Below are 27571 nucleotides of genomic sequence, written 5' to 3' on the forward strand. Positions count from 1 at the left end.
GGCATGCGTCGTGCAAAGGCCGTTTGTGTGACGAAATTTCCTGCGTCGCGCAAGTTTCCGTCGCACAAACATGTTTTTGTACTAGTGAATGGTTGGATACTTACAAAAAAAATTCAACTACTTGTACTATAATACTTGGTGTCCCAAGATGTATTTACGGCATATTGAAAAATTTCTCATATTGGTGGGGTTGCAAGTGGTGTGGGTTTGGGAAATATTGGAATGCATGTTGGGACTTCTAGAAATATCGAGAATTTTAAATAAAAATGTGAATGAACTTAGTCTTCGAGTGTTGGCAGCCATCGTTAATTTGTTGTAGTAGCTAAATGACATGGTTGGGTCTAAGATTTGAGAGCCCTGGGCAAGATTCAAAATGGAGCTACTTATAAGGTATAAAATTTTGGTTATATATATATATATATTGTATAAATTGATATAATGGAGAAAATGAATAAAATGATCAATTGTGTGGTGGTATGTTTTTAGATTTGAACACAACAAAAATAAAAATAAAAACTCCTCGCCTTTAATTACAACAAAAAGTTAAAATAAAACATAATAAGATGTGACGTAGTCACGTAGGAGATATTCAAACCCAATTGGAGCTACAAAGATTAAAAAAAAAAAAAAAAGTGAGAATACTTATGCTAGGAGCTTAATTTGATTAATTGGTGCCCCTTTAAAAATACATACTTTGTATACACGTAAAACAAAATCATAAATTGGGGCCCCTCTCAAACAAGGGGCTTATGCGGTGGCACTACTTACACACTCTTCGAACCGGCTCTGCTAAATGGTCATGGTTATAGTTGCTTGATCAATCAATCAATCTCCAAAAATAAAATCATGGAATTAATAAACTGGTAATACTTTCCATTAAGAAAAAAAGAAAACTAATGAAAAAAGACTTGAAAATTTTGAGTTTTAATGATAAAGATAAAATAAAGGGTAAAGTGAACAGTACCAGGATTGACTTTTTAGTGTAAAAATATGATTTTTTGTTAAAGTGAACAATACCGTAGACTAACAACACCCAAACAAAAAGGACTGGTACAGGTTCTTAGGAACTGATTTGTATCAATGTGGAGTAGCACCTTTTGTTGTGCATATATATATATATATATATATATATATATATATGACATTTTTTGTTTTTATAAAATTCTTATTGGGGTGAGGATTTGAATTAAGTTATAAAAGCTAGCCATAATAATTTAGTATTATATTTTCTAACTAAGTGAGTTGAACATATGACATTTTATTAGATTTTCTAGCCAAAGTAAAATTACAAACTGAAACTGTACAGTTTGGCTGAAGGTAAAGGAAGGTGCCAGAGACTCAGTTCACTATTTTGAGTTTACATATATTGATGTGCATGCACCATGTGCCCAAGCAAAATCAACGTTAATTCTGTATCAGGTTCTTTCACCCAAAAGATAGTTTCGTTGCAATATGAGTTCACTTTATTCGAGTTCTTGCTAAGATGGAAAGTGGAGATAAATAGATACCCTAGCAAGATAAGACACATGCATTTGGTGGTTAAAATTGACTTTTGGGTTAATTTGTTTCAAGTATGAATCTCTTTAAGCATAAAAAAGTCATGACGTAAGTACATTCTTGCTTCTTTTATTAATTTTAGTCGCCATTTCATCGACGGTTTGGTCTCCTTATCATTCTTTGTCAAGCTGATGAGTCGATATTAGTCTATATTTTTATCCTATTTTTGGTTCATTTCCAACAATTGGGTTAAAACTTAAAATTTAGGTTTTTGAGTATGTTAGCCACTCAAAATGAGCCCAACAACTCTTTTTCGATCCGACGGTTGTAATTATTGGACCATTGGTTGATCTAACGGTCTATATTCAAACCTATTTACTTTTAAATTTTATATTTTTAAATACATTAAATCCAATGGTTGAAGTTAAATATGATCAAATCTAACAATTTAAAAAAATCTAACGACCCAAAATTAAATTCAAGGGCTAAAACAATTAAATAAATTTATTTAAATCAAAATTGAAACTAAAAATTCACCCAAAAAATTATTTTCAGGGGGTCGGTTTAGTAAATTTACAACTTTTATTGAAATTTAAATATTTTTTTAGGTTAAAATGTTCATAAAAATAAATCATGATAATCTACATAAATTTTATTTTTAAAAAAATGTTACCAAAATAGATTTATTATAAATTTAATTCTTTAATAATCTCAGACTAATATTTTAGCTCAAACGTGGAGCAGAAAAACTGTTTCTAGGATAAAACCTAAAATTTTAGGTTTTATCCCAAGGGTTGGAGATGATATTTGTATTAATTTATTGTTTATTGTAGGACAAGCGAATCTAATCTAAGGAAGGAGTAATCAAACGGATGAAGTTTTGAGTAATTCCAATTGGAGCAGGTCCATGTTGTTTAACTGTGGTGAAGAAATAAGTACTGACTCCGCAACTTTCCTAGATCGACGTTTTTGGACGTTTTTGGACGTTTTAGGCATTTTGATGGTCAAGATGGCATTTTTAGAGGAAGGTTCTTTTTGAGGATTTGAAGAGGACGTGTTAAGCTTTAAAAATAGACATTTTGGGACCAAATCAGAGTGGATTTGGTCAATCAAAAAAGGGATTTTCTTTGCAGTATGAATTTCATTTTGAATACGAAACCTTTATTTATTATTTTAATTAGATTTCCAATTTATTAGAAGGCCTTCTTTAAGTAGGATAAGAAATAAAGCACTATATAAATAGTGTAGTCGTGTATTAGTGTTCTTGACGTACTACTTTGGAGAACTCGGCCTAGAAAGCTTTTATGATTCAACCTTATTTTATAAGGTATTTTCTATCCATGTTTCTAATAACATTTTTCTTTTTAATTATAAATATGCGTAACTAATTCCTTTTGCTAGGGGAAGGCCACGAGCCTTGGCATGAATATATAATCTTTATGGAATTGCTTATGATTATGCATGCATGCCTTGAATTATTAATCACTGTATTTAAGCTATCTATAAGTTCTGATGATTGGCTACCATTAAGATGTCTAGACAAGTAATTGGATGCAATTATGTTGGAATGTCACCTTAGAATTGATTAGGACTTTTATTGATTGATAATTGTAATTTCACTAAAGAATCTTAAGGGTTGCATAGTTTTTCAAAAGGTTTTCACAACAGCTTAATGAGTCTTGCATGTTCATGTTTGATCTGAATATCATAGACGGATTACATGTTAAATATATGTTCTTGCTTAAATATCTCAAGGAGAATATGCATTGAAAACCTGACCTTCAAAACATGCATCTGATACTTTCATAAGTAATTGGTAGAATTGCATAAGATTGTTAATGGCGATGGCTATACCCTAGTCTTTTCCATAAGTGATTTTCTTAAAAACTATTTTAATTTCCTTGTTGCCGAGTTATTGTTTTCTTAAATTTAAATTGTTTTGTTTTGGTTTTCATCTACACAATCTCAATTTTTTCTACAAGAATCTATTTCAAATAATTAATTAAGTATTAGTTTAAATACAAATTATTTATATCAATTCTTGTGGAGAATGACCTTACTTGAATCGTTTATACTACAATTACTTTGTTCTCTTGCAAGTATTTTTAAATGTTTTTATTGCAGATGGTAAAAATCCTTCCACAAGCCATGTTGCATGCGTGTTGACAGATGTTGAGTGTTGCGAGAGATCTTGTAGAGTTTTGTCAAATGACCCGACAGAGTTTTGCCGAGGGATATCAACGTGTCCTGTGGAGTGTTACTGAGAATTAAACACTTAGTGGGCACAAATTGTTCTCGAACCAGACATTCAAGGGATCCCTGAAGGACCTTCATTAGCTTTTTTTCCCCAACCTCTGGAGGGTCCGAGACACCACCAGGTCTCTATGTGGATCCGTCCATGTATAACGCATTGTATATTTATTCGCTATATACTCAAAATTACTGTCCTTAACTTGTGTATATTACCACAAGACCGTGCTACAATCACACAGTACCCTTATCGCTAAATCATGCATAGTATACGTACCTCTAAGTACTATTAGGGGTCCTGATCGTGCACGATTAAGTCAACACCTTTGCTAAAGTACCGACAGGGAGCATAACTTATTAGAAGAAAGCTCGGTTACTCACCAAAGACAGATTACCATGTACAGTTCTTGAGCAAGGACCAGAGATGTCATATCTGGAGAAAAATATCTGTACTACTCATGTGCTTTAAGAACAATACATTATGTAATATATTCTTATTACTTAAACGAAAAGCCGCATCAATATAAAGCATATTTAACACATGCACTTCAACCATTCTTAGAGAGTATCTCACAATGATGGTCTACCATTGAATTAGAGCCTCACAGTTGTTTGGAACCCGATTTTCCTTCAATAATATAAAGATATTCTTTGAGTTCCACTTTTGCTTTATCTGAAAAATGAAAATATTGCATGTGTGCCCTCCTCCTTATACAAAAGCCTTCACTAGGTCGCAAAGGTAATGCCCAATAGAACATATTCTTCCGTCTATTATATATATTGGCAGTTGTTTAGGGTTTAGCAAATATAAATCAAACTTTTGTGGATCTGCTTATATGTGAATGCTGATGGCCATGACGAGAGGCGGGGTTGCGAAATCAAAGATGTTTATGCTTAGGTAATGTTTCCATTATGAATTAGCTAAATTGATCCTTCCAGTCCGTAGTTATCGACAGTGAAAGTTGTTTCAATTGAACCATCTTAATTAACTGGATATCAAGTCTACTATCTTTTCTAAAAGAAGTGGGACCGACATAACCTCTATTAGAAAGACTATACTAGATGGTAAGTTGAGATGATATAATAATAATTTTATTAAGAGGGTTAATAATATGCATGCATGCCGCAGTTCATGTTACAGGGAAGCTAAGCACGCGCAAGGAGATCATCGACGCCATTTCAGCAGCAAGCTGAGGGGAGCTGCAGAAAACATATCAAGCAAAATGGTTGAGAGTGATAGTGAGGATACTGACATGATGGAAAGTGAGACTGGCAGTAATAGTTCATCTTCATGGAGGTGCAACTGGGTGCCACATCCAAGAACAGGAATATACGTTCCGAAAGGGCATGAAAAGGTCATGGATGATGTGCCTACGGGAGCTGCTTCTCTTAAGCAGACTTTCTGGCTCAGGAACGTCGACGGAGTACTTGAGAAACCCGACCCGGATACTCCTCCTGAGCATTACTATCACTACATGCATATGTAATGTGACAAATGGAACGTGATTCAATTCATCGTGATCGCGATCATCGTTATTTATAGCTGAGTAATTAAGGGTAATAAAAACTAGTACTAGGGATATTCTGAATAATATATGGCCACATATAATTTGAAGCCCGGAAGGGTTTTACGACTTTCTTTGTTGTGGCCAGATGTATATATAGAAGCAGTAGTATAGGCTGTATAGCAGTGTAATTAATAAGCTTGTGCCCCTTAGTAATTTGGCTGCATCATGGTGCTAGTCATTTGTAATTAAGGTATATATAATACATTATATATAAAATAATGTTTACACATACACAATGGGTTTTTAAGTCGAGTGTTAGGTCAATAAGTGTTCCATAGATATTTCTATAAATGTAGTCATCGACTCATCGTACAGAATTTCTTTCACATGCGTGCTACGAAAAATGGAGCATACAACCTTCATAGCGTAGCTTAAGCTTATTTTGTCTGATAGGTAGTGTTGTTCCTTGCAAATACTCAAACATATTTAAGGGAAATTTTATTAAACCCAATCTTTTTATGATTCTTTATACTTAATTTAAAATTTTCTCCTCCAAACTCTCAAAATTTTGCCTTATTAAATAAAAAGATAAAAATAAAGATTGGCGTTTCTAAACTCATTAACCCACAACACCATTGCACACCTCCATTATTTTTGGCCAACTGTAGAACTGTGAACTAGAAGTGTGTGTTTTCATTCATTGACTTAATGCAAAAATAAGTACTAGTGATAAGATTTTGACCACCTGTGAAAATAGAATTAAAAAAACCTAAAATACTTGTAAAAAACACCTAAAATACTTGTAAGAGAATAAGGTAATTGTAGTATACACAACTCAAACAAGTTCATTATCCACAAGAATTGATATAAATAATTTATGTTTATATATAGAAAGTTAGGAATTGTGAATTTAAATAACAAAAACAAGTAATAAAAATAATTAAATTAACACTAATAAAAATCGGCAGCAAGTAAACAAACAGATTTGTAAAATCAAACGTAAAATTACATTTCACAAATCGAGTTCCTTATCTTGGTGCCGAGAAACTCACAGGTAACAGGTAAGGTCATCCCCTTCTCTCTTCGATCGATGTTGTCTTCTACAATTAGGTTAGGGACAAATGGATGAAATTGGTCTCATGCATGTGCTTTATGTATGTAAGGTCTTCGATGGCAGAAAGGGGAACGAAATGGTGGCTCTTACCTCAGATTTGACGAACAACATATTCAAAAGTAAATTGCTTACTAATTTCTTGTTAGTAAATGATTTACTTAGTAAATTCTTATTTGTTCTTTATGAAACTGTTTTCTGTTGAGATAGCTTGAGCTTATTAACAGTAAGAAGAAATTATGAAGAACAAAGAATTACAGAATCGAAGAGAGAAGGAGGGAGGGAGAGAGAGGGAGGGAGGGAGAGAGAGAGAGAGAGAGAGAGAGAGGAAATTGTATTGATTGCTTTTAGAAATATTACAACTGACATGATAGAATAAGAGCCCTATTCTCTCTTATATAGTCATATATGCTAATTACAACAGTACCCTTCTAACTATATTAACAACCTCACTCACTAGAATAATGCCATGTGGCATTTCTATTATATCAGTTATTACTCCCCCCTCAAACTGAACTTGGAGTGTCCAAGTGAAGTTTGAATCAATCGTGCATCTGAGACTTGTCTGAAACTGCAAGAGCAAGATGTCTGCAATGCTTTACAGACATTGGACTGTGCAATCCTTTTGTAAACACATCGGCAACTTGTTCTTCAGTAGGTATATATTGAACAATAAGATCTCCACGTTGCACCTTTTCTCGAACAAAATGATAGTCAGTATCAAGATGTTTGATCTTTGAATAGAAAACAAGATTCAAGCCTAAAGCCAATGTGCTTAAGTTGTCACAGTGGAGTAATGGAGGAACCAAAAGCACTTGATGCATGTCTTTGAGCAGAGATCGAATCCAAAATAAGTCTGTTGCAGAATGTGCTAGAGCCTTTTACTCAGCCTCTGTGGAACTTCTGGACACTGTAGATTGCTTCTTAGATTGCCATGAAATTGGATTATCTCGCAAGTAAATCACAAACCCAGTTATTGACCTTTGAGTGTTTATATCTGTTGCCCAATTGGAATCTGAATAGGTAGTTAAATTGAAATCCAGACTTTCTTTGTAATGCAGACCATAATCAAGTGTACCCTTTCAGTATCTTAAAATCCTTTTGACAAGTTGCATATGAAGATCAGTTAGGGGAGTCATAAATTGACAAACCATGTTCACAACATCGGCAATATCTGGCCAAGTGAATGTCAGATATTGAAGAGCCCCTACTAAACTTCGATAATGACTTGGATTAGAGAGAACAATACCTTCTTGTTCAAGTAACTGTGCATGTGGCTTTGATGGTGTAGATGTTGGCTTACAAGTCTCCATTGCTGCCTTTTTTAGTAGTTCCTTTGCATACTTTGATTGACTTATGAACAATGAGCCATCCTTTTTATATTGTATGTGTAATCCCAGAAAAAATGACAACTTTCCCATATCTTTGAGATCAAATACTTCTGCAATAACACTGATCACTGCTTGAATCTTTGTGGAGTTAGAACCAGTGATTATGATATCATCTACATAAAGCAAAAGTAGAATAATGTCCCCTTCATCCACTTTAACAAATAAACTTGTATCAGATAGTGGAGTTGTAAATCCGAGAGAAGGAAGATAACTTGTGAACTTTGACTTCCAAACTCTTGGAGCTTGTTTCAATCCATAGAGAGATTTGATAAGTTTGCACACATAACTTGGACAAGAAGGATCCACAAATCCTTGAGGCTGCTTTATATAGACTTCCTCCTCTAGATCCCTATGTAAAAAAGCATTTTTAATGTCCAATTGTCTCAGATTCCAACCAAATTGTGCAGCTAAGGCTAAAATGATTCATACAAAAGTGTGTCTCACCACATAATTGAAAGTTTCTGAGTAATCCAAGCCTTGTTCCTGAGTGTAACCTTGAGCCACTAGCCTAGCCTTGTATCGTGATACTGAGCCATTAAGATTTTTCTTGACTTTATACACCCATTTATTGCCTATAATAGTTCTGTGAGATGGAGGTGGAACCAAAACCCATGTACCTTGAGCTTTTCATGCATTATACTCTTCTTGCGTAGTCAATTGCCATTCAGTTTTAGAAGATGTTGCCTTAAAGGTATTAGGTTCTTCAATTTCTGTTATGTCAGCTAGAAAATAAAATCCACCAAAGAATGCACCTGAGGTTGTACCAGAATAAGAATCATTGGACCACGATTCCTGAATCTGTAATGAACTTAACTCAGGTAATGCAACAAGATAAGCGACATAGTTCTTTCTTGAAATGGCACCTGTTTGTAATCAAGTTTGAATTCCATGATGTCTGTGTTATTGAACAAGTAATATGAGAGACTCAATATTGGAAGATCTCCCAGAAAGTGGTAAAATTACCTGGAGTTGATCAGAATTGAGGACATGAAGCAAATGAGGTGAAGTAGGTGTATCATGAGCCGTAGAGTAAGTAAGATCATTAGGTGCAGTTGATGAAGATTCAACATTTTGATTTTGTGGTGTAGTACTATCATAAGTATGAGAACTGAAAACTGGTGTCCCAATCACTAATTTATCAGACATTACATGATGTATTGCAGGTGATCGACCATTCTCAAATTAAAAACTTGAATGCCTAACAAGAATTGGAACTGGTACAATCACAGAAGGAAAGGGATTTGATGTTTTCACAGATGTAGCACTTTGCTAAGATAACCCCAACTTTGCAGGAAATATTGATTCTTCAAATATAACATGTCTTGATATAATACACTTCCTTGACCGTGGATCATTACATATAACCCCTTTGCACCCCATTGCATAGCCTAGGAAAACACACATTGTTGACCTGACTGCAATTCATGATCATTGTAAGGTCTTATACAAGGAAACACAGTTGATCCAAAAATTCTCAAAGATTGTAATTTAGGCACCTTGTTGTACAAAAGTAGATAAGGAGAACTAAAAGACAAAGTCTTACAAGGCATCTTGTTGATCAAGAAAACTACTTGAGCACATGCAAATTCCAGAATTCACTACTTAAACCAGAAGCATTCAATAGAGTGAGAGCAGTGTCAACAACATGTCTATGTTTCCTTTCAGATATTCCATTCTGTTGAGGAGTATAGGGATATGAAATAAAATGCATAACACCTTTTGCAACCAAAAAAGATGTAAATCTCTTGCTAGTGTATTCACCTCCACCATCTGTTTGCAAACTTTTAATTGATATCTCAAATTGAGCTTGAATGAAAGTGTAGAATTTAATAAAAAATGCATACACATCTGACTTATTGCACATGGGAAATATCCAAGTAAATCTCGTATATTCATCCACAAAAAGTACATAGTATCTATATCCTTCCACATATTTTACAAGAGTTGGACCCCAAACATCCATATGAACTTTCTCAAAAGGAACCAAACATCTATCACTTCTAACAAGAAATGGTATCCTAGACATTTTCCCTCTAATACAAGAAATACAAGTAATATATGTATCATTTAATTTGTGTACAACCCTAGACTGTTGCAACATAGCGGTCATAGTATCATGAGCTGGGTGCCCCAACCTTTGATGCTAAACATTAGATTTCACCATTTTTCCCAAGTAAGCCACTGGATCTTTTGAAACAGATTGTAACCCTCTTGAAGCTTTAATCACAGGAATCCAAAATAGCTTTTCTGGTTTACTCTTTCCGTGATACACCACCTCCCTTGTCTTCTTGTCCTGCACAAAGAATTCACATTCATCACATATAAACCAACTGTTATTATTTGCACATAATTGTTTAACTGAAAGAATTTTGAATTGGTAAGTTGGAACCATTGCCAATGGTTATATTCTCAGAGCCCTGATAAGGAGTCACTTATCTCAAAGCATTTATATCTGCAGTTATATGATGACAAGTGATAGAAGCATATTTATGCGACTTAGTTAGCTTGTTTTCTTGCATTTATGTTGTTAGTTTCTATTTATTATAGTAATTTAAGCTATTTTCGTCTGTTTGTAGGTCCAATTGACTAAAGTAGCAAGAAAAAGCAATTTGGAGCATTTTAGAGCAGTTTTGGGCTTGGAATGGATAACATATGCATGGAGCAAGGTGGATGAACGAAATTGAAGTTCAAGAAGGGCTAGGAATATGCTAAAGAATTGAAGAAATTAATTCAAGACTTGGAAGACAAGGAATCAGCTATAAAGAAGGAAACATGAGTCAAACTACCTTATTTTGACTTAGTTAATCCTAATTTTTTCTTACTTATGTTCCAGCTGCCAAGAGGATCCCTAATTAATTTAGGACACTTAAATATATGTTCTAGAAGCCTAAATCCCATTCCTAAAGGGGATGCCGCACCTATCCCTTTCCTTGCCGTGCAAGGCATGCCATTCCCTCTAAATCAATGCCACAAAAGCCTTTCCCTTTCCCTCTAAGATATGCCGCAACTTTCCTTCCCTTTTCTCTCTAGGATTCTGACTTTATTTACACTTTTTCCTTGAGGATTTGGAGTCCAAATCTTTTCCAAAACATTTAATTAATGCCTAGCCTTCTCTCCCTTTAAATATATGTTTCTGCCGTAAAAACCAGGGATTCATTCAACCATTCATTCATTCAGCCATCATTCACCACAATTTCGACACAACCCATCCATAATACATCATAACCCAATTTCATACAACCACCCTTGTGCAGCAATTTTGCAAGGAAGGAGACGATAGTTTGGAGTCGTGCCTGCCATTCAAGATTGTTGGATTGTTGGAGCATTTCTAGGTGTATTCAATCTTTTGTTTTCAATGTTTAATTTAAGTTTTCTTTGTTTAATTGTGAACATGAGGAGCTAAACTCGTTTTAGCTAGAGGAGAATTCAAAGCCATGAACATATTTGCAATATGAATTGATTACTTCCAGTTGTGATTTCATAAATTGTGAATGCAATTTACTTAACTGTTTGATTCAGAACTTATTCTTGAATGTTGATTAAGGAGGCCTACGTAGTTTGCATGCATGAATTTGATGCTAGAATATAAGTGAGTTTCACCTAATTGTTATGAACTTATATTCATAAGTAGTGGAGGTTGCTAGTCACAATCGTGTTAAGTAAATTCCTAGCAGGAGCATCATGCTGTTCATAGTTACGAATGCCTTGTCAATGCTTATGATTTTCACAAAGCTTAATGATCTTTGATTGTATCTCTATTATGTTGTTCATGTAGGGAACTATTGAAGAATAATTTGGTTTCCGATGCGTTTTCCATCCAATTCAATGACTTAAGGAAAATCTGAGGGTTAATTAGTGCTGTTCAGGGTTAATCTGGGGCATTGAGGTTCATGGTTTATTGGAAAAGCAACTGGAAATCGATTTGTATGCAAGTGTGTTATGTGTGGAGAAGGACCCTCTAGCTAGCCAATCACCCATAATTTCCCCTAATTTCGTGCCAAACTTGTTTAAGTCTTTAACCTATTTGTCTTTACTTTAAATTTGTCAAAAACCCAATCCCCTTTACTTTGTTGTGTCAAATTAGTTAGAATCTGTCCAAACTTATGTTTTTAAGTGTTTTGAGTCAAGTTAAAATTAATTTTCGTCCAAATCACCCTTTAGTGTCTAGTTTGAGTGAATTTGCTTATTTTGTGCTGTTTTGAGTCATTCTAGTTTGTTTTCAGTTCTTTGGGTCTAGTTAAGTGTTTTCAAGCCTAGTTTTGTGTTTTTGAGTCAGTTTTGAGTATATTAGCAATCCCTCCTAATCCCCGGCCTAGAACGATCCCTACTTACATCTTTACTACAATTGTCAATAAGAGGGTTTAATTTGAGTGTTATTTTATATCACATCAACAAGCACCTGAGTCCACAATCCATAAGTCCTGAGGAAGAGTCTACGATGTTTGTTGTACATTCATGGTAGAGAAGGATGATGGTGGTGGTTGACCTTGAAATGCATAATTTCCCCTACGAAAAGGTTGACCTTGAAATGCATAATTTCCCTTATGAAAACAATCAATACAATTTCCTCTTTCTCTCTCTCTCTCTCTCTCTCTCTCATTCTATATTCGATTATGTAATTCTTTGTTCTTCATAATTTCTTCTTAATGTTAATATGGTATAATCGCCGGTATTGGCTTGTCGCCCCTTTCGATCTTGACGACATCTTTCGCTGATTAGGGTTATGCTCGAAGATTGAAAGTCTGACGATTTTGGGAATCATTTGAAGATCTGAAATTATGCAATTCGGAGATCTGGAGATGCTACCTTGGTGAATCAGGTGAATTTGATTATGTTAAATGATTCAATATAATGTTTTGTTTCTGAAGTTGTGGTGTTTTTTGTTAGAATTTCGCGCTCTTGGATTGTATGGGATAGAGATTTGGGATTTTGTTAGAATCTTGATGTGTTGATCTCAAAAACTATCATTCTTGCTGCATATTTCTTGGAGTATCATTCTCTAGAATCGATGAATGTGTTGGGAATTAAAATTTGTAGCGTTGAAGAAGAAAATGTCATTCTTTTTGTGAATCTGTGAATGTGTTGAAGAGTAAAATTTGTGATTTCAAAGCAGAAGGTGTTATTCTTTCTGTGAATCTTGGAGTGTCATTCTCCTTAGTAGAATTGCGAAGTGTTTGTTGAGGTTTATATCTTTCTTGGAGTATCATTCTCTTCAGTAGATTTGTGTTGGGTGATTTCATTTTAATGGCGTCTTCTTCATTCAAAGTTGAGAATTTGTTGGGTATGTTGACTATTAAACTCAGAGATGACAATTCTGCCAAATGGGCATTTCAATTTCAGTCAGTTCTTAAAGGGTACAAACTCTTTGGTCACTTTGATGGTATAATTATGTGTCCATCGACATATACAGTAAGTGCAGAAACTGGTATTACAAAGGATGAAGTAATGGCTCTTATCAGTTTGTTACTTGCTACATTAACATATGAAGTAATGGAATATGTTCTTGGGTTACTTTTGAAGCATGGTCAAATCTTCTTGAGCGTTATGCTTCAATTTCAAAGTCTAGGGTGAATCATTTGAAAATTGAACTGCATACAATCCAAAAAGGCACAGATAGTATTGATAATTACTTGTTGCGAATGAAGAATATTAGGGATCAGTTAATGGCTGTGGGGGAGACAATATCTGATAATGATGTTATAATTGTTGGTTTGGCTGGTTTACCAAAAGAATATGTTGTCATTCGAACTGTGATTTTGGCAAGTGAGTCTTCAATAACTTTGAGAGAATTTCATGCACAATTACTTGGTACTGAATAGGAGATTGAGGGAGAAATTAATCTGTTATCTCAGAATGTGGTTGATCTGTTTGTCTAGGGCTCTCATTCTGGTCAGTCTGCTAGTTCAGGTTCTGTCATATATGGTCAAGGATATGGATCATCACATGGTGCATCTTCATCTAATTCTCAAAGTCATGATCATATACCTGCTACTACATGGGGTACAATTATTCAGCAACCACAGAGTTTATTTCGTAATTCTCATCAAAATAGTGTTGAGACTTAGACATTTGGTCCAAATGCATCACTGTCATTTCCTCTAGGACATCATGATCAGTCTTATGGTTATGGTTTTATGGGTTAGTCTAGTTCTGGAAATCAACAAGGATTCAAGTCTCAGAATTTTAATACAGTTACAGGACCAACAATGGTAATCACTATAAGAATAATGGCAACAACTATAGGAGCAATAACAGTTTCAAAGGAAGAGGGTATACCAATGGGAATAATTACTATTCTGCAGGATTAAGACAAACATAGAATGGAGCAAGATCATGGTCAGGCAATATAGAAGCAAGGCTAAATGTTGTAATCGAATGTTAGATATGTAATAAAAGGGTTCATATTACAGCAAACTGTTTTCGCAGAAACATAAACAATGCTTTAGCTGGTTTTGTTGTAGAATGCCAGATATGTGGAAAAAAGAGGACACTCTGCACTTGCTTGTTTTCATAGGGGAAATTATGCATTTCAAGGTCAACCACCACCACCAACAAACATCATAAATTCTTCCTCAGGACTCATGGATTGTGGACTCAGGTGCTTCTCATCATATGACTGCAGATATAAATGCTTTGAGACAAGTGACTCCTTATCAGGGCTTTGAGAATATAACCATTGGTAATGGTTCCAACTTACCAATTCAAAATATTGGTTCTACTACAATTCAAACTGATAATCAATCTCTGGTTCTCAATAAAGTTCTTCACGTTCCAAATATTGCCAGAAGCCTTCTTTCAGTTAAACAATTATGAAGAACAAAGAATTACATAATCGAAGAGAGAAGGAAAAAGAGAGAGGAAATTGTATTGATTGCTTTCAGAAATATTACAATTGACTTGATAGAATAAGAGCCCTATTCTGTCTTATATAGTCATATATGCTAATTGCAATAATACCTTTCTAACTATATTAACAACCTCACTCACTAGAATAATGCCATGTGGCATTTCTGTTATATCAATTATTAGAGCTCATATGCGAAGTGTAGGGTTCTAGATTAGTTTTCATTTTCAATGGCTCACATGCCTTGTAACTACCATATGTCATAATCACAATGGTTTATGTATTTGAATGGTGATGATGACTGATGTAAGGAATGAATGAATATATGAAAGTGGAGCATCATTTTGCAACAGTTAGAATGTTATAGTTGTGAATATTCTTCTCTCTCATTTTTTCTCTCTCTAACTGCTTCCTTCTATTCTTCTTGCTCCCTTCGAAATCCAAGTGTTCATCAATGAAAGATTACTCAAATCTCAACATGGTATCACGAGCCTAGGTTTTATATGGAATTGGGGCATCGGATCTGTGAGTGATGTGCTCGGAAATCCAACGTGAATTTTTGACTTAGTTCATCGATTCAGGTCTTAAATGGCTGGGTCAGGTAGTAGTGATCTTTGGGCTCTAATATTCAATGGTGACAACTATGAATTTTGAAAGATCCGAATGAGAACTATTTTCAAATCACGTGGAATCTGGGATTTAGTTGAAAAAGGGTCTTGAAATTCCAGAATCGAAGGGGAAAAAGGTCAAAGTGGAAGGGTCATTGGATTCAGAGAGAGCAACTCTGAACGAAAAGCTAATAAAGGATGCTAAGGCATTGGGTATCATCCAAGTAGTTGTCTTGGATGACATATTTCCAAAAATCTCAAACAAAGAGACCTCAAAGGATGCTTGGGATATTCTATACCAGAAATTTCATGGTGATAAGCAAGTGAGATCCATTAAGTTGCAGGGTTTACGTCATGATTTCAAGTACGCAAGGATGAGGGATGATGAAACCTTGTCTGTGTATCTCACTCGTCTTCTCGAGTTAGTGAATCAGATGAAGGGTTGCGTGGAAGATTTACCCAGAGAGCAATTAGTTCAGAAATTGCTCATAAGCTCAACTAAGGAATTTGATCCTGTTTGTTATGTGATTGAACAAACTAAGGACATTGAAACTATTGAGGTACAAGAAATAATTGCAACGTTAAAAGGATTTGCATAGCGCCTTAATAGGCATGCTGTGAGTACCACTGAGAGAGCATTCAATACTATGAGTGTGAATCCAACGAGAGTTTTCAGTAGTATGCATGTGAATCCAAATGGAACTCAGCCACATTCCTCTTTTGGTAATTCTAAACCAAAGAAGAATTGGAAATCGAAGGGAAAGAAATGGGATCCTAGACCTCAGAATCTTGCTAACTAAGGTGGCAAATATGATCAGGGAGGAAAATCTGACCAGTCTAAGGGAAAATGCAAGCATTGTGATAAGTTATTGGTTTAAAGGGAAGCTGAAATGCCATGGATGCCACCGATTTGGTCACCTCATCAAGGACTATGATAAACCAAACAAGGCTGGAAAGCTTGTAAACTTTACAAATCAGGTAATAGAATCTGCAACCATGCTTTATGTTTGTCATTCTACTACTATTGGAAGGAATATGAATACATGGTATGTAGACAGTGCATGTAGCAACCATATGACCTCTTATGAATCTTTTCTTATTGATGTTGATAAGAATGTTAAGTGTAAAGTTAAAATGGGCACTGGAGATTTAGTGCAGTCCATAGGCAAAGGCACATTGGTTATGGAGATGAAGGGTGTGACTAAGTATATCAAAGAGATTATGATTATACCTGGGTTGAATGAAAACTTATTGAGTGTAGGCTAGATGGTAGAACATGGATATTAGCTTGTGTTTAGTGATTACATGGTTGATATTTATAGAGATAGACATATGGAAGATTTGATTGCAAGTGTCACAATGAAAGGAAACAGATGCTTTCCTTAAGTTTGGAATATGTCAATCCTTACATGGTTAATAGAGCAACTGTTGAAGACTCATCTTGGTTATGGCATAGAAGATATGGACATCTAAACTACATTAGTTTGATGCTCCTGCAAAAGAAGGAAATGGTGCAGGGTTTACCTTGACTACAAGTTTTTAAGCATGTTTGCTCTGGATGTGTTACAGGGAAGAGTCATAAGGAACCATTTGACAAGGGAAAGACTTGGAGGCATCATAACCTCTAGAACTTATTCACTTTGATATATGTGGTCCAATGCAGATAATCACTCTTGGAGGTCGCAGATAACCACTCTTGGAGGCCACAGATTCTTTCTCACATTTATTGATGACCGCACTAAATGTGTTGGGTGTTTTTCTTACAACATAAGTCTCAAGTCTTCAACATTTTCAAACGGTTCAAATCCATGGTTGAGCTACATAGAGGCTACCAAATTAAGAAACTCAGGAGTGATAGGGGTGGAGAATACACATCCCTAGAGTTTTCTAAGTTTTATGAAGATATGGGGTTAGAAAGGCAACTATCTGTTGCCTACTCTCCACAACAAAACGATGTTGCAGAGAGAAAGAACAAAACCGTGATTGAGATGCCTAGAACTATGATGTATGAAAAGAAGATTCCCTTGAAGTTTTGGGCTAAAGCTGTGAATATAATTGTGTACTTGCAAAATCGATGTCCAACAAGTTCTTTGAATAACATAACTTTATTTGAGGCTTTTAGTGGAAGGAAACCAGGTGTCAAACACTCGAAGATATTTGGTTCTCTGTGTTATATTCACATTCCGTCATAGAAAAAACACAAATTTGAGGAAACTGGTGAGAATTGAGTATTTGTTGGGTATGGCAGCTGTGAAAAGGGATATTGGGTTTTCAACTTGAGAACTCAGAAGGTTGAATTATCAAGAAATGTGATATTTGATGTGAAAGCAATGTGGAACTGGGAATCTAACGAGGTAGTGCAATTTTCTATTCCTTGGAATGCTGATGGAAGCTCAAGGATAACTGAGCTTGATTCCGAGTCGAGTGACTCACCTCAGTTTATGCAATCTCCTCTAAGATCACAAACAACTAGAGACCTACATACATCTTAGGAATCTAGTTCTCTTGGTTCTCCAGTTTTATTCTCAGAAACTTATAAAGAAATGGAAGAGTTTGAGTGATTATGCTTAATGCAAGATGAGCATTATAGAACCTGAAGATTTTAGCGAGGCAGTTAAAGATGAAGCTTGGAAAAAGGCTAGGATAGAAGAGATGTTGATAATAGAAAAAAACTCTACTTGGGAGTTAGTTGATGGGCCATGCAACAAACCAATTGTGGGAGTGAAGTGGGTTTAAAAACAAAGCTGAATCTTGATGGTTCCATTCAAAAACACAAAGCTAGACTTGTATCCAAGGGCTACACACAGAAACCTAGGGTTAACTTCAATGAAACCTTTGCCCATGTGGTAAGGTTCGATACCATTAGGACACTCATTGTACTAGTTGCACATAAAGGTTGGAAATTGTGGCAATTGGATGTTAAATCAGGCTTTCTAGTGGTGTTCTCGAGGAGGAGGTATATGTGGACCAACCTGATGATTTTATGATTAAAAGGGCTGAAGACAAGGTGTATAGGCTGAGAAAGGCCCTCTATGGTCTAAAACAGGCACCAAGGGCCTGATATAGTGAAATTGACACATACTTAATTCATTGTGGCTTTCACAGAAGCTTAAGTGAAGCAACTTTATATGTGAGAAACAAGGAAGATGTTGGTACTTTGATTGTGTTAATCTATGTTGATGACATAGTGTACACAGGGAGTAGTGTAGGATTGATGGAAGAATTCAAGGCTGAGATTATGTGCAAATATGAGATGTCAGATTTAGGTTTACTGCATCATTTTCTTGGAATGGGGGTAACTCAAACTGAAGGGAGTATATTTATACACCATAAAAAGTATGCTTTGACTCTCTTGGATAAATTTGGGCTCAAAGACTGTAATCCCTCTTTTTGTGAGTTCTAGTGAATAGTTTAGTACAAATGACATTAGAGATTATAGTGGGAGAATGATCCCCTTTCATAGAAGAGAGTTTTTAGCTTTGTTCTGACATTGACACGTGTCATGTTGTGATTAGCCTCTGATATCGACACGTGTCGCACTGTGATTGGCTTCTGATACCAACATGTGTCGTGTTGTGATTGGCCTCCTGGTTGGAGGAAAAGTCTTGTGGGTCCTTGATGGTATGCTGTTGACCGGTGCTTAGTAGTTTCGGGATTGGTCAAGTATAGTACAAACAGAATTAACTTTGGAGGGTAAATTGGTAATTTTTCTTAAGAAATAGTGTAGGTTAACTTTGGAGGGTAAATTAGATGTTAAGTTCGCAACCTATACGAAATGTTAAAAGCTTATAAGCGAGAAAATGACGGTATTACATTTTGAAATGTGTCAAGTGACTTAAGTTGACGAAAAATTGGATAAAATAGCTTTGAATATAATAGTAGGGATGAAATGAGCAAATTTTAATGAATTTAGGGACTTCTTTTACCGAAAAAATAATTCAGAGACCTAATTTTTATTAAGGTGATAGTTCAGGAATTAAATCGGCACTTTACCCATTGGCAAAAATACCAAAAAAGTGATTTCCAACAAGTCATACCTTTTTACTTTTCATACACCCTTTATTAAGTTTTGTCATTTGATTTTCTTCAATTGACTCAGTCCGACAAACAAAAAAACAGAGAATGCATAAAAAAGTAAAAAACAGATGGGTGGATATCACATACTTTCCAATAAACAAGTTAAAAGGCAGTATTGGAAAAGTCACTTCAGTCAATCGTCACCAACCGCGTTTTGGAGGTGTAACAGGTTGTGCGAACCCGTTACTTTCGCCTTCCCAACCGTTTCTGCGAAAGAAAACACAGTAAATTCGTCAGAAATCCGAAAAAAATAGAAACGTTTCGAGGAGAATAAGGTAAAAAGAACGGCGATTGGTGTGTGTGTATGCCGACCGTATCGGAGCTTTTCTACAACCGGAGGTCTCGCTACAACCGAGCCGCCACCGATCCAGGGTTCGACTCTCTCCCTCCTCCTCCGACCATTGACCGAAGCCACAACCACAATCAAAGTCGCCGCCACCACAATTCTGACGGCTGCGATCCCCTCCTCCGCCGAACCCCGCCCCATTTCCGGCACCGTTCCTCCCTCCCGGTAATTTCGTAATTTGCAATTCAATTCCAGAATTGATTGAATCGTGTGTTTGGGTTGACGCTTAGCTTGCGTTTGGGTTTAGTTGCAGCAGCGGGCGCCGGTTGGGCTCGAGCAGGGCGGGACCCACCCGGGTTCTGGAAATGGGGTCGCCGGAAGCAGTGGCGGGTTGAGCGGGAACGAGAGGCTTCCCGGGTCTGTTTTGCTCGCCAGGGAAAGGCTGCTGGAGAGGCTGAGAGGGATGCCTCCTTCAGAAACCAGGTCAGTTTCTGCTGCTCTGCAGCTTAATGTTTCCAAATTGCTCATCTTTTGATGAAATTAGCTGGTTTTATTACTTAATTAGCAATTACACTAGCAGTTACAATGGATTAGACGTGTACTCAGGAACTGGGAATTTGGATGCTGGCTTTACATTAGTGCCCGCAGTGGTTTGTGTGTTGAAACTTGTATCGGAGAGTTCAGAGTTCGGATTGGACTTCATAACTATCACCTTGCTGTAAAATTCTACCATAAGACAGATATTCTAAGATTTGTACATCCATTATATGAAAGTAAGAGACTTTCCATAAATTACCATCAATTACGAAATAGGTTTTGGTTTTGGTTGGAGCACACTAATTAGCAACTGTTAGTCATATGCACTGAGCGGTTTGAACTAATAATTGGTGTAACCACCAATGGGTTAATTACCCATGTAGGAATGATAGCAAAATCTTTGTTCGAATTGAAAAACATGCGTCCCTAATATCGACTCTATGGAAATTACCTAATTTACCTTGATTTTATTAGGCGGCATAGAGCATTGCATATTTATGGTGGTGGGCTACTACATGATGATGACTTGAGTCCCCTTGTAAGGGATTCGGACGCTGAAATCTTGACAGGTCGTCCAGCCAGTGCCTACTCTTCGACTAACTTGGGCTCGCAAATTGAAAGCCTACATCTCTTGCAAGAATCGAACAAGAAGCCTCCAGGTCTTAGTCAGGAGGTCTTTGATTGTTTGAACCCCGAGATTTTCAGTAGCAAAGAAATGGGTGTTGAAGGGTTGGAGTTAGGAGCTTCTCAAGATTGTAGTATCTGTTTGGAGAGTTTTATGGATGGCGACAAGCTTATATGCTTACCTTGTGAGCATAGATTCCATGCTGCCTGCTTGAGTCCCTGGGCTCATATTCGAGGGGACTGCCCGTACTGCCGGAAAGTTATAGTTGTAGATAGTCAAACTGCTAAAAGGAATACATAGTTTCCATTGAAGTGTTTTATTGCTTTGCACTGTGTGTTGTAGAAAAAGTTTTGAAACTCGACTGCCAAATTATGGCAATGCTTTCGAACTGGGTGCAGGTGCAATGCGTCATCGTTTTGTTTGGTTTGTATACTGGTGTATGCTTATAATCTGTGTTATGTAACCTTACAGTTTACAGCATGTTTGAAAACTTGTAAAGCTTTCATGACATATGTTGGGGGCTATGGAAATTGTTCAATATAAATATTTTGTTTGCATCGTACTGCTGAAATAATCAAAAAATTTTTGTCTTTGAGGTTCGCGCAAGTGGTGACTGGGTGGAGATTTTTTTGGTCTCTAGTTCACCATGTACGTGGCCGGTCCTTATTGGACGGGTGGTTCACTTTTTAAATAAGAATTACTTTCCAGATTATTTGAGCCCAAAAATCTATGCATTGTAAACAGTATCATCTCTCTGTAAATAATATCATCTCTGTATAAACATGTTATATATGGTAAATAACAACTGCTAGTAAATTTTTTAAAGCAGATGATTGGATGAAATAATGCAATTTCAAGAGATGAACTCAGAAACCTGTTCGTAATATTGGATTAACATAATCATTGTCGATACAGTGAAACAAATTTGGTTTTGTCAGTGATGGATGTTTTAATAAATATGGTCTAGCCAATGATGATTCTTTTTCGGTCTTCTGTGGCAATTTAATCAGAAAGAGTACTTGATTGTTTTACTGTAGTATAAGCTTTAAGAGGTTGCGATGAATGCTTACTTGAGGAACCAGGTCAGTCTTACATGGCTTCCTTCTATGGAGGAAATCAACTGCATAACTTGTTTCGGAATTAAAACGATATTATATGTGCTAAGTCTCATAATGAGATAATAATAATGTAGTTCAAATTCGCTTCAGTGAAGAGGAATACCAACTGAGATGAGAAAAAAGAAGAATAAATTGAAAGCAAGAGGTCAGTTACTGTATAACGTAGATGCAACTCAAGGCGAGTTATGTTATCATCACCTATACCTGCAGCCCAAGGAATTTCCCCTTTAAATGAGCCCTAAGCAAAGCGAACAAACCCCGCCTATTCATTGCACAAATCTCTCCAAACCAACTGATCCAAATCCTATTTCGTTTACCAGTACACCCACCCCAAAACCCTAATCATGGCTCCCCCTATTTGTCTTCTGGGCCCACCCGAGCTCCGCCTTACCCACCCCACCCCAACCCATGAAGAAAACCCTCCTCTGGGTAAATACCAGTCATCTTCCTCAACCCCAACCTTGAATCCATGCCTTGAATTCTTTTTTAAAGCCATCACCACATCCTCGGAACCTAAACGCCCACAGAACCCTGCCCCCAAATACGGTTACACGTATGAGCGACAGAAGGATCTAACAGAATGTGAAGAAGAAGCATGGAACCAAGACCCTCTCACCACTCTGGGACTCATATTTTGCTTCAGAATGGTGGGGAAACCCAACAAAGAAGCCTTTTACAAGTCCTTCTTGTGGGTCCACAAAAACCACCCTCTAGCCCTAGCTCTAATGCGGATACAATCCCGGACCATCACTCAACGGAACCCAAACCAAGATACGATTCCTGACCATCACTCAACGGAATCGCAGAGTGGAGTAGGAATGATTCCGGACCATCACTCAACGGAATCCAAACCAGGATACTATTCCGGACCATCACTCAATGGAATCGCGGAGTACATTGCATAACCACCAACCAATGAAACAACACATGACTCAAGTTACTCCAGTTATAAAGGCTCAACGAAACAAGATATGAAATAATGAAACGAGCATTGACACATGTTTCAAAACAACAAACCCCATGACAATGGGTTAACGGTCCACCACTAGCCCTCACCACATCATATCAAGCCAATCATACAAAACAAACCATATTTCCCATATGCACGTCAAATCCCACTTCATATAACTATATCATTGGCTAAATATGAAAATTAACAATTTATAGGAAAAATGATTATAAAACCATTTCATATTCACATATCTTAAAGTCACTCACATTTCAACATAACATACCATCTATGTAAATCAAACACCTTTCGAATATGCACGTCAATTCACATATCACGATCATCATAAGTGCACAAGCCAAATCATGTTTGATAAACATAGGCCTATGGCTAAATATATATAAATATATATATATATATATATAATCACATTTCAATAGAATCACATTATAAGACCAAGTAAAATTCACAGATGATATCAATATAAGAAATCAAGATAATAACCATACCACATATGTTCAAGTCACTCTCTAACCATTGTAGGCCCATTAGACTTCACTTAAGTCTCCCCTAGTACTAATTTTATTATTTAGAACGTTCCGAGACATCTTGACCACAATTCAACTCTCGGTCAACGATGGGGTCCACAACAATCCGCAAATCAGATTTATGATCCATAACTTCCCAAAGTCCACATTATGCTTCGAGGATAACATACTAAAGTTTCATTATGATCCAATGGTCGAATTGTCGTCAATCACACAAACAAGTGGCGGTCCAAATTGATCACCCCACCCAACAATTGAATCTTTGGCAACCAAGCTAGACATAGGTTCACATGATCACCAGAAGGTATTTGAAACCTAAACAACACTCGTGAACGATCCCACGCACCTCCACATGCGGTGGAAGTCAAGGTGGAGGGTTTACAAACCCCGAATTTCAACATTAACTAGATGAGCTCAAATTTACGTGGTAGCTAGAGCTCAACAAGGGAAACACTTTTCACAACTATGCCGACGATAAATTCTAACCGGAAACCGTCCAATTTCACCGGAGAAAACCGGATTTCTAGGTGTTCTAAACACCCAACTCTAAAATGAATACGAAAGCACAAACTAAGCATACCCACTTGAAGATTATGAAGAGTAGATGAAGTTTCATACCTCACACGAAGGAAATCGTTGCCGGAATCGCCGGAAAAATGATAAAACCGCCGGAAAAGTCGTGGACTTTGCGACCTCGAGCTGCAAAGATGGAAAGTAAATGGGGAAATCTAAAATCACAGAAATGTAGGGCTCGTCAAGAGCTTTCCATGGACACCAAGATCATCCAAAACGGAGCTCGGACGAAAAAGATACAAGCAGGTCAAGTTTGGTGGTTTTATAGGTCAATTACCCCCTAAAACGGGTTAGGCAGCACCCCATTCCCAATTTCTGAAAAAAGCTTCCCATTTCTGGAGGTTTCCCCCCAATTCATAGCATTTTGGTAATATTACCAAAATGCCACCAACTTCAAACGACTCTAATTTCTCCGTTCGGACTCGGAAATAAGATCTGTTTACGCCTACGCGCTCATGGAATTGAACTCTACCTAACCAATTCAAGAGTTGACCTAAAAGGTCGAGAAAATTGGAAATGACTAAAGTACCCCTCACTTCGTTTTCTTAAATTTGGAGAAATAAAGAACTAGTTCCAATCAAATCTTCGAAATACGTCAAGAATAAAATAAAATAATAATTTTGGGGACGGGATATCACACCTTCCCTACCTCAAATTCAACTCCTTCTAGGTGAAGACATACTTTAAACTCTTATGATCGATATAGATGCAGCACTTCTCGCCGTATAAGTAATGTCGCCAGATTTTTAGAGCAAAGATTACTGCTCCAAGTTCTAGATCATAAGTGGGGTAGTTTCTCTTATGAGTCTTAAGCTGCCTGGAAGCATAGGTGATGACTTTCCCATGCTACATCAAAACATAACCTAATCCCGACAAGGATTCATCACTGTAGATCTCAAACTCACCGCCATTGTCCAGAAAAACAAGGACGGGGGCATGAGTAAGATGTTGTGTAAACTCTTGAAAGCTTCTTTCACAATTTTCATCCTATTCGAATTTGACCTCCTTCCAAGTCAACTTAGTAAGAGGCAGGGCGATCGCTGAGAAGTCCTGCATAAAATGTCGGTAATAGCCAGCCAATCCCAAAAAACTCCTCACATCAGTAACATTCCTCGGTTGTTCCCACATAGATACTGCAGAAATCTTCTGATGGTCCATACTAATTCCCTTAGCAGAAACCATATGCCCGAGGAAACTGATCTGGTTTAGCCAAAACTGGCACTTACTGAAATTTGCATACAATTGATGTTTCCTCAATCTCTTCAACACCAACTTCAAATGTTTCCTGTGCTCAGCATTACTTTGCATACAACTTATGTTTCCTCAATCTTTCCAACACCAAATCCAAGATGTCATCAATGAATATAATCACGAACCAATCAAGATACGGTTTGAAAACCTTATTCATCAAATCCATGAAAGCTACAGGTGCATTGGTTAACCCAAAAGGCATCACACGGAACTAATAGTGTCCATACCTATTACGAAAAGCAATCTTCGGTACATCTTCGTTTCGGATCAGCAGCTAGTGGTAACCTGAATGAGGGTTAATCTTAGAGAACACCTGAGCACCGCTCTGTTAGTCAACAGATCATCAATCCGAGGTAAGGGATAACGGTTCTTCACTGTCACTCGATTCAGTTTCTTATAGTCGATGCAAAGTCTCATCAACCTATCATTCTTTCTGATAAATAATACAGGAGCACTCTAAGGAGATATGCTGGGCTGGATGTAGCCTTTATCCATGAGCTCCTGAAGTTGAATCTTCAATTCCTTTAACTCAATTAGTGTCATTTGGTATGGTGCTAAGGAAATGGGGTTGGTACATGGAAGTAAATTGATGGTGAATTCGATTTCCCTCGCAGATGGTAACCCTGGCAAATCATCAGAAAATACATCGGTGAATTCATTCACCACTGGCACATCTCCAGCACACAGAGAATGTTTGCTTGACCACATCATCTAAGAATCCCATACACCCCTTTTGTAATAATTTTGTCGTCCGAATGGCAGAAATAATACTATTTTGAAGGATCCGTTGCTTACCCTGAAACATGATCACTGGTCGTCTAGGCCGATTAAATGTCACCAGTTTCTCTTTACATCCGACATAAGCATTGTGCCTAGATAGCCAATTCATTCCCAAAATGACATTGAACTCCGCAAGTTTAAAGGGAATTAAATTGGCCTCCAAGATTTCCCCTTCAACCACAACCGGGCAATCCTTAAACTCCCACTGTGCACAAAACAAATCTCCATGGGGCAATTGAATGAACATATCAAATCCGAGCGATATAGGTTGCGGGTTTACAACCCGTGCAAATTGTGAAGATATAAATGAATAAGTAGCACCTAAATCAATCAGAACATCAACCCTATTACCATAAACGAGTAACGTACCAGTGATAACTCTGGGATCCTGCTCCGCCTCCTGCTAAGTCATGGCATTGATACGCCCATGGACCTGACGTCCCAAACCACTGTTATGGCTACCTCGAGTCTTAACACCCTGGCTATTGCGGCCCGCTCGGTTTCCCTGAGTATGACTGCCTGATGCTGTTATAGAAAACTACGGCAGCCTTTAAGTAGAAACCTGAGTACTCGGATTGCTACTCACACCATAACTCTAAGTAATTAAATAATTACCCCTACCGTAACTCGAAGTACTTGGATTATTACTCCCACCATAACTTAAACTAGAAGCATAATCATTAGTTGGATGCAGACTAGTGCAATTATGGGCAATGTGTCCAGTATCAGTATAGAGATCGAGGCTTTATTGAATACAACCAGCTAATATCTGTGCTCCTAGTAGCAAAACAAAACAATGAGCTCCTAATGAAGAATCATCAGTCTCGACCTACTGGATCGGCACCATTCCCAGAAGTGAATGTTGCTTCCCTTGAAGGGAATACCATATCCTCTCGTGGCAATAATTACAAACAAAGGACGTGGCAATAAGCGAGGCCGGTGGAACGGGAAAGGTAAGAACCATGGTGTCCAGTTTCACAAATAGGTTTTAAGGCATAACTCAGGCCCGAGCTTCAAGAATGCAAATCGCTATAAAGGCAAAGCTCATATGAACAAAGTTCCTAGAAACTCTGAAAGGTGTGGTGGCAATAGGCATTGGGCCCGTACCTGTCATACCCCAAAACATCTGCTGGATCTATATCAAGCCTCTCTCAATGAGAGGGGTGTAGAGATCATTTCCTCAACCAGGCTAAACCAATGGATATACCTGTTCCAATGCTCAACTTATCAAGGAAGTTGAACACAACCTACCTAGATGCTTCAGAATTCATTATGGAAAGAGGGAATGAAGTGTACCGGTCCGATTGAATCATTTATGTTTAAGGTATTTTTTATTATGAACTTGAAGTTTAAAACTCACATTTCAATTCAATAAAAGTGGCATTTCAATTTCCTTTTATGAATAAGTTTTTTTTACTTGTGATCCCCTTTACTCAGAAAACGTGGATAAAAACTGTGGTTATTCTCAAAACATGAGAAATGGCAGAGATATTTGTCTTGCAGATAGCGCAACCACACATACAATAGTTCGTGATCGAAAGTATTTCTTAAGCTTAATGCTTACAAAAGTAAGGGTAATAACAATAGCAGGCCAATCAGATGTAATTAAAGGCTCAGT

The 27571-nt window shown here is 37.0% G+C and overlaps 1 protein-coding gene across 2 annotated transcripts; it reads left to right on the plus strand.

Moving 5' to 3' along the window:
• Positions 1–19432: 19432 nt before the first annotated feature.
• LOC137726334 (probable E3 ubiquitin-protein ligase RHY1A) lies at positions 19433–21296 on the plus strand. 2 transcript variants are annotated; one of them, XM_068465249.1, is made up of 3 exons: positions 19433–19797; positions 19880–20055; positions 20584–21296. In XM_068465249.1, exons 1-3 carry the CDS (start codon positions 19591–19593, stop codon positions 21032–21034), a joined length of 834 nt encoding a protein of 277 aa, XP_068321350.1. In that variant the 5' UTR covers positions 19433–19590; the 3' UTR covers positions 21035–21296. The 2 variants fall into 2 exon arrangements, with proteins under 2 accessions (XP_068321350.1, XP_068321351.1); XM_068465250.1 differs by having other exon boundaries at positions 19886–20055.
• The last annotated feature ends 6275 nt before the right edge of the window (positions 21297–27571 follow it).

This window comes from Pyrus communis, chromosome 2 (genome assembly GCF_963583255.1).
Source record: "Pyrus communis chromosome 2, drPyrComm1.1, whole genome shotgun sequence".
NCBI lineage: Eukaryota > Viridiplantae > Streptophyta > Magnoliopsida > Rosales > Rosaceae > Pyrus > Pyrus communis.

Excerpts from the sequence above, each read along its gene's own strand:
- LOC137726334 (XM_068465249.1), top strand. The coding sequence starts at position 19,591 with ATGCCGACCGTATCGGAGCTTTTCTACAACCGGAGGTCTCGCTACAAC. Across the intron at positions 19,798-19,879 it reads GGCACCGTTCCTCCCTCCCG|TTGCAGCAGCGGGCGCCGGT; the intron begins GTAATTTCGTAA and ends GTTTGGGTTTAG. Across the intron at positions 20,056-20,583 it reads ATGCCTCCTTCAGAAACCAG|GCGGCATAGAGCATTGCATA; the intron begins GTCAGTTTCTGC and ends TGATTTTATTAG.